We start from the raw sequence: 8,051 nt of genomic DNA, 5'->3' as shown, positions 1-8,051 counted from the left end.
AGTGGAAGGTGTCCCTGCCCATTCCATAATTTCATGATTTTGTGTTTTCCCTGTCCTTACAGCTGGGGAACCGCTAATACTGAATTTCCCATGAGAGGACACCAGGAGGAGCTCCAGGGTAGAGAAAGCTGGTTATTTCTGCATCCTGTAGCCCAGGGCCGGCTGTAGGCTGTGGGTGACTCCCATCCCCCGTGTGGTGGTGGCCACTTCAGTACATCCTTTGCAATTGGAACAGAGGTCTTTGTTGACAAGGGAAAAGCTGCCAAAGGTGGCTGGAGAGGCAGGAGCAATGTGCTGGAAGTACAAGTTGTGTCCTGTGCTGCAGCTGAAATTTTTATTTGACCCTGGAGATTTTGGAGATGACATTTTTATTTGTCATCTGGAGATTTTGGAGGCTGTGATTTCAGCCTTTAGCTGCTGCAGGTTGTGGAAGCTCCTCTGAGCACCTGGGCTTGTGGAAAGTGTCCTGCCCATGGCAGGGGGTGGGACTGGATGGTCTGTAAGGTTCTTTCCAACCCATATTATTCTGTGATTTAATCATCCATGAAAACCTGAACCTAAGTGTTTAACATATCCTGCAGTGCTGTTTCTTTATAGGAACTCAAGAGTAGAAGAGTTCTTGTAAGATGATTTAAAATATTCTTTTATCTCCAAGTCCCCATCCCTGCTCCAAGCCCTGGATGTGTGAGAGGGAAAAGCTTTTTGAGATAACTTTATATTCCTATATATATGGAAAATAATCTTTCCTGTGAGGGTGGGGAGGCCCTGGCACAGAGTGCCCAGAGAAGCTGTGGCTGTCCCATCCCCGGAAGTGTCCAAGGACAGGGTTTAGAGCAGCCTGGGATAGTGGAAGGTGTCCCTGCCCATGTCAGGGGATTGGAACTGCGTGATCTTTAATGTCCCTTCCCACCAGAGTCATTCTGGGATTCTAGGAATAAAAGTATTTTTCCTTCCTTGTGATGATTCATGTTGGGTGGCCTCTTTTTGATGAAATTTTTTTAGTGAACTTCAACTTGTCAAGACAAGTTCAGTTGTAGGAAATTGTGGGTCAAAGAGGGAATCCCTGCTGAAGTTAGAAGCTGCTGAAGACACAAGAAGTGAGTGGAAAGTGGTGGTGGGGGTTCACAACCTGGTGTTTGGTGTGACAACGTCATCGCTTCGTCACCCGTAACCGTTTCCACTCAACCTCATTCCTGCACAATCCAACCCATTTTCATGGCAGTGCCCTTTCCTTTCACGGTGAACGCTCAGGGGGAAAAAAAGGAGGTCATCTTCTGGGCTAAAAAAAGTGGATTTCTGGTAATTCTACCCTCTCTTGCTCCTCCACGCTCCATGTCGCATCTCAGTAGATGCGCTGGTGAATATTTGGGACAGTCAGAATAGGAACAGGATGTGTCACAGCACTGGTGTTGCCTCAGGTGGATTGGGTAACCTGAAATGTGATAAACGTACAGGAGGAGAGTGGCTGGGCTCTGAGCTGTCAGTTAAACCAGACCACAAAGTCATGACAACATCCTGCAGTGATGTAAAGCATCAGTCACTGGAGATTTCTGCTGCTGTGATTCAAGGGACGTGACAGCAGGGACCATCAATCCCTTCTTGGAAAGTTCTGTGAATTTGTAAGAGGTTTCTGATTTTTGGTTTTTTTGGGTAGGACTGAAAATGTCATGAATCTGTTGATTTCCTGGATGACTGAAGATGAATTTGTGCGGAGAGTCCTACACTTTAGTCCTTTCCTTCCAGCTTGGCTACATAGCTTTGGGAAAGGTTTCTCTCAGGGCTTTTCTCCACAAATAAGCTTCATCAAGTTGTTATGTGTTTTTTTTTTTTATTATTTTTTTTTTCCTGCCATAACAATAGCTTTTACTCCCAAAGATACCTGTTGATGCTCCAGGGAAACACCACATGCACCAACTTTCCAGTTGGTGGGTGCTCCTTTCTGGCTCACAGGCTGCAGAATTCTGTTTCCACTTCCATTTCCAGGCCTGCCTCTCCTATAAATTATTAATTGGGGATTGTGTGATTGAGAGGGATTAAATCTTCCATGAATACAAAGGAACAGGACCAGGTGGAGGGATTCAAATGAAACTTCTGACCCAGCTCTTTCAGGGCTGTTCAAGGATGATGGCCAATCCAAGTCCCACCATATCCCACATGAGTCCCACCAGACAAGTCAGGAGATGCTTTCCTCACACCACCCTGCTGGCTACAGGGTCATGGGACTTATTAGAGTGTTTTGGGATTGTGCAAGACTTGTGGGATGCACAGGAGCAGGAGCAAAGTGTGCAAAGGAAAGGATAAAGGTGATCAGTAACTCACTCTGTGTGTGGGAGTGCTAAAGCCTCGGGGGTCTCTGTGGTCATGATGACCCCAAGATGTGTTAGAGAGTCTCTTTTCCCAGCCCAGCAGCTGAAGAAGGAGTCAGGATTCTTCTTTTCTCATTCTCAAGGTTGTTTACTGTTTCTTATCTCTAACGTTCTTTCTCTGGCCTGCTGAGGTCTGTCTGGCAGGATGGTTCGTGGCACACTGGCTGCCCTCGTGGCGGTGTTATCTTTTTATACTAAAAACTAGCTGTACAATATTTACAATAATTTCCCAGTACCTATCACCTATGTTAGGCAGTGAATTTCTACTCTAAACCAATCTAAACATGTCAGCATCACCCAGAAGATGGAGGCTAAGAAGAAGGAGAAAGACTGGACATGCCCAGATTCCTCTATCTTGCCTCCTGAACCCCCATTCTAAAAACCCCCTTATGATTAATCCACTAACATTCTATTCAAACTCTTGTGGCTCGTAAATCTTCACACAAAGTTGGTAATTTTTTCCATGGACTAAAATCAAAGGCAGAGGTGTTTTTTCACTCCATGCCAAGGTCTCTGAGCCTCCTGCCGGGCCTCAAGTCCTCCAGGGCAGCCAGAGGAATGTCCTGGGTTCTGACACTAAAGGTATCAAGGTGGACTAGCTCCAGATTATTCCATAAATCTGGGCCCCTCCTTGTGCTCCAGCTCCATTCCCCACCATGTAAGTCCAAGGAGCCAAACCAGCAGAAATGCTGCTCCAAGCTGCACCCAGTTTACAGGGCCAGAGAAATGATGGAAGACCAATATTCCAACAGCACAGCTCAGGCAGGGACTGGGAGTCACAGCTGAGCCAGAATGGGGCTCCTGGTGGTGGTCAAGGCTAGAAAAGGTGGTCAGGGCCCTCACAGGGCGTGTATGAGTGTTCAGAATTCTCCACAAAGTGTCACCACAGCAGGGAAGGCATCCCAGCCCATCCTCCCAGCAGGAATTCCCCATGGCACTGATTCTTCCCCTGCCCAGTCCCTGCAGCACACAGGGATCCCTAACACGGGGTGGGTGTGGATTGTGCAGTTGAAGGGAGGTTAAATGGTGAAGTTTCATGTCCTGCTCTCATTTTGAGACCCCTGCTGCGTGCCTGACTTTGCAGCTCACTGATCTCTGCTGTTGGGCTTGTTTGAGGCACGTGGAAGTGCATCCACATGAGTTTGTGGTGAAAGAATTATATTATTAGAATGAAGGGGGTGGAAAGGAGTGAAAAAAAAAAAAAAACACCTGCCAAAAAATTTTTTTTTTCTTTCCTTATCTCTTGATCTGTCTAAATAAATGCTATTGGCTGATTTGGGATGCTGGTAGTAGTATTTGCCCTTCCCTTTTTTGGAGGTAGATGGGAGGAAGTGGGCTAAAAATTGCAATATCAGCTCCTAAACTCGGGTCAGGTAAGCCAGCTGTGCTGCAATGGAAAGGGTGGCAGTGCCTCAGCTTTGCTATAAAATGGAGAGAACAACTGCCTTTCAGACACAAGCAGGGTTGAAAGGGTCTCAGGGAAGGAGGATTCTCTTGTCCTGTCACCCTACCATCCACCCAGAGCAGCAGGGAGGTTACCATGGCTTTCAGCAGCTCTGCTGGGGTAAGTACTTATATCTAAATCAAAGGATAAGATTTATTTGCTGCAAGAGAGAAAAGCAGGATGCAGATTTGTGCAGAAAACCCTTTTAGTTGCTGGGAGCTGAATGGGATGCTGGGTGTGTCTGATGCAGCTGCTTGGTGTTTGAGCGACAAGGGTGTGATGGACTTATTTATTTATTTATCACTCATCAGCACTGTTGATTGGGATTGGCACAGTCCTTTTTGCAGACAACATGTCATCAAAACTGCTGAAATTTCACTGTGGATGCAATTTGAATTTCAACCTGGGTAGCATTCGCAGCACTGTCAGCTCCTGTGATTTTCTTAAAAGCCCTGCATTTATTTTGTCTTCTTTTTAGGAACTGGACTTAATGATCCTTGTGGTTCCCTTTCAGTTTAGGATATTCTATGATTCTATTATTTACTAAAACTCTGTCTACTGGAAATGGCCCAAGAATCACAGATTTTCTTGGGAAAAGGGCTATTTCCAGCAGATGGCTGTGGGTGGCCAGTTTTTACTGTCCTGAAAAAGCTGTGCCTGGGCAAGGTTTTTAGCTTAGGGGTCACCTGAGTCCATACGCCAGTTTTTAGATGAAAAGATGGTGCTGTGTGACCACAGAGTAGGATCCTCATAGCTTGTTGGACAGATGCTCTTCTTGGTGCAGAATCAACAGTGAATCAGAATTTAAATCAGAGTTTAGCATCAGTTATGATGAGTTTCATTAACATAATTTCGCTATTTGCTCATCTTGTCCCATTTCACACAAACATAAGTATGAAGATGGTCCAGTCTAACCAAGACCTGGCTCTTTGTGCTCTCTCATTCCTGACTGGGCAGGACTAACAACACCTTTCTCTCTCCCAGTTCAGATCACTGGTTTTGGTGCTGCTTTTAGCCCTCACTGTGAGGAGCTCACCCCACAGAAAGGCTGGTGCCTCTGCCAGGCTGAGGGAAGGTTGCCTGAACCAAAAGGATCCCAAATTCCCCACAACAGTGAACGTTGACATCCGGATCAGCAACTCAGACCAAGCCTTTGGGATGATCCACGATGTCAGGAACCGGTCTCTCGCTCCTTGGGATTACAGGTAACTGTTCTGGTGTTCTCTAAACTGTGAGGGCAGTGCCACACCACAAATGGTGTTTTGTGGTGACTGTGGTTCATTCTCAGTGTATGCCCAGAGTCCCATGAATATGGTTCTCACGTTGGCTGAGATTTCTTCAAGAAAAACTGTTTGCAGTGCAAGGGGCTGTCACTGGAATGGTTCCTAATCATCTTTTCAGTCTTTATCAATCACAGAATCATTGAGGCTGAAAAAGCCCTCTGAGGTCTTTGAGTCCAACCATTCCCCCAGCACTGCCAAGGCCACCACTGACCCGTGTCCCCAGGTGTCACATGCACATGGCTTTTAAAGCCCTCCAGGGATGGTGATTCCACCTGGGCAGTTGTGCCAGGCCTTAACAACCCTTTCAGGGAAGAAATTTTTCTTAATATCCAATCTAAACCTCCCCTGGAGCAACTTGAGGCTGTTTCCTCTTGTTCCCTGGGAGCAGAGCCCGACTCCCCTGGCTGTCCCCTCCTGTCAGGAGTTGTGCAGAGCCACAAGGTCCCCCCTGAGCCTCCTTTTCTCCAGGCTGAGTGCCTTTCCCAGCTCCTTCAGCTACTTTTTGTGCTCCAGACCCTTCCCCAGCTCCTCTGAGTACCTTTCTAACTCCTCTGCCCCAAGCTTGTAGTGTTGCATGGGGTTGAAATAATAATGAAATTAATTATGCCTCTAGGAAAAGAAGATGTGAGTACATTGACATTTCACATTTTCCTAATAGAAAGAAACATCCAAATACTGAAATTAAACCCAAACAAAAATGAATAGGCCAGTTGTGAGTTCTGTATTATTTAACCCAGCCCCACTCCATTCATCAGCTCCTAAAGAATGGTACAGCAATATTACCCTGCCAGTGCTGAATCCATTTCTGGGAAATCATTGTAAAACCACTGAGGATAAGGAAATCCTTTGTGCCTCACAGTGAGAAAGCACAGGTTAAATAGTATGATAGAGATATAAACTTGAAGATCCTACCAAACCACAACATCAAGGTGTGTGGTATTATTGGAGTTCCCCGTTGTGGGGAGGAATGATGAATTTGACTTTATGTTTTTAGAAGGCTAATTTATTATTTTATGGTATTATATATTATATTATATTATATTATATTATATTATATTATATTATATTATATTATATTAATACTAAAGAATAGACAAAGGATACTTACAGAAGGCTTAACAAGATGCTAATGAAAAACTTGAGACTCTCAAGAGCCTCGACACAGCTGAACCATGATTGGCTATTAAGTCAAAACAATTCACATGTTGGATAAACAATCCCCAGCCACATTCCAAAGCAGCAAAACATAGGAGAAGCAAATGAGATAATATTTGTCTTGGTTTCAAAAGACAGGTATTTGCTAAGAAGGGCAGGAACCTCCCCTGAAATGGAAAATGTAAACCCTTCCCCCCTTCTTTTCCAAATTGCCATAAATTTTAAATTAAGGGGCTCTTAGGCAAAAAATATGGGAGCAGGGAATAACAATTCTTTAATAGGGAAAAAAAAAAAGATAAACAATGCAGTACACTAGAGCAACACTGACAGAGTTAGAACACAACCTGACACTCTGTGGGTCAGGGTGTTGGTAGCAGTCCAATTGGAAATGTGGCTGCAGCCCTCCTGCAGTGTCAGATGTGGTTCTGCTGGAACAGGGATACTGTAGAAAAGGGGTGTAATCTTCCTCTGAAAATCCAGGGGAAAAGAGCAGGTGTTCCTCTGTGAAATCCAAGAGAGGAAAGCACTGCTGATGTTCCAGAATCTCCAGATTATATCCAGGTAGCTCCTCCCTCTGGGCGGAACATTTCACAATGGGATGCTGTAGCTCTTATCAGTCATGCAGTGACATTCAATAGCCTGTTATCAGATGTCTCCACAGTTATGGAAGAGATAAGGAAAACTGCCCACTTAACAGAAGACAGCTGCCATACAGTGTCACAGACATCTTTTATCAAAAATTCTTTCTTTAGGGTTTTTCCTCTTGAGAAGCTGAGAGGCTTCAAGAACAAAATGTAAACAATGATTATTTGCTGCTGTGGAATGCAACAGGTGGATCTGTGATTGGCCCGTGTTGGTTGTTTCTAATTAATGGCCAATCATGGCCCAGCTGGCTCGGACTCTCTGTCTGAGACACAAGCCTTTGTTATCATTCCTTCTTTTTCTATTCTTAGCTAGCCTTCTGATGAAATCCTTTCTTCTATTCTTTTAGTATAGTTTTAATATAATATATATCATAAAATAATAAATCAGCCTTCTGAAACATGGAGTCAGATCCTCATCTCTTCCCTCATCCTCGGACCCCTGTGAACACGGTCACAGTACAGATGGTAAATAGAATACAATTTGCTTGACAATCCAGGACAATATTGTTTTCCTTTTTCTCTGAGGCTTCTCAGCTTCCCAGGAGAAAAAATCCCAGCGAGGAGACTTTTCCAGAAAAATATAGCAGTGTAACACAAGTGCTTAAGTCAGTTTTGTGTCCATGTTCCCAGGCTGGACGAGGATCCCGACCGCTTCCCGCGGGTGATTGCCGATGCCCAGTGCCGCCTGTCGGGCTGTGTGACCCCCCAGGGGCAGGAGGACCACGGCCTCAACTCGGTGCCCATCCAGCAGCAGATCCTGGTGCTGCGGCGGGAGCAACGCGGCTGCGTCCCCTCCTACCGCCTGGAGAAGAGAATCATCACCGTGGGCTGCACCTGTGTCACCCCCGTCATCCAGCACCAGTCCTAGCATCAGCCATCAGGACAGGCAGTGTGGGGAAGAGGGAGTAAATCCCATAAAAATCCCTCTGGTGGAATCCCACAGCTGCCCGCCTCACATTCCAGGAATTTAACTCGTCATTCCCCTTTCAAATTGTCTCCTGAAAGTCATGATTCTTGCTGTTCATTTATGGGTTTCATAATGAAATATTGTTCATTTATGGGTTTCAGGATGGGGATCGTTGGTAGCTGGTGGTGGAAGGGAGGAAGAGTTTCTTTTGTGGCCCTAGGCAGTGAGAGGGGAAAGCAGTGATTTTTTTTT

General features: G+C 45.4%; 1 protein-coding gene across 1 annotated transcript; it reads left to right on the top strand.

Annotated features, from left to right (window-relative positions):
- Positions 1-3,906: 3,906 nt before the first annotated feature.
- Positions 3,907-7,760, top strand: LOC131556133 (interleukin-17F-like). Its single transcript, XM_058802549.1, has 3 exons — positions 3,907-3,930; positions 4,795-5,015; positions 7,523-7,760. Exons 1-3 carry the CDS (start codon positions 3,907-3,909, stop codon positions 7,758-7,760), a joined length of 483 nt encoding a protein of 160 aa, XP_058658532.1.
- Positions 7,761-8,051: the final 291 nt, after the last annotated feature.

The sequence above is a fragment of the Ammospiza caudacuta genome, chromosome 3 (assembly GCF_027887145.1).
Source record: "Ammospiza caudacuta isolate bAmmCau1 chromosome 3, bAmmCau1.pri, whole genome shotgun sequence".
NCBI lineage: Eukaryota > Metazoa > Chordata > Aves > Passeriformes > Passerellidae > Ammospiza > Ammospiza caudacuta.
Note: the sequence above shows the minus strand (reverse complement) of the source record. Positions and strands in the feature narration are given on the sequence as shown.

Coding starts and splice junctions, on each gene's coding strand:
- LOC131556133 (XM_058802549.1), top strand. CDS start 3,907: ATGGCTTTCAGCAGCTCTGCTGGG. Junction 3,931..4,794: donor CTTTCAGCAGCTCTGCTGGG/GTAAGTACTTAT, acceptor TCTCTCTCCCAG/TTCAGATCACTGGTTTTGGT. Junction 5,016..7,522: donor CTCGCTCCTTGGGATTACAG/GTAACTGTTCTG, acceptor CCATGTTCCCAG/GCTGGACGAGGATCCCGACC.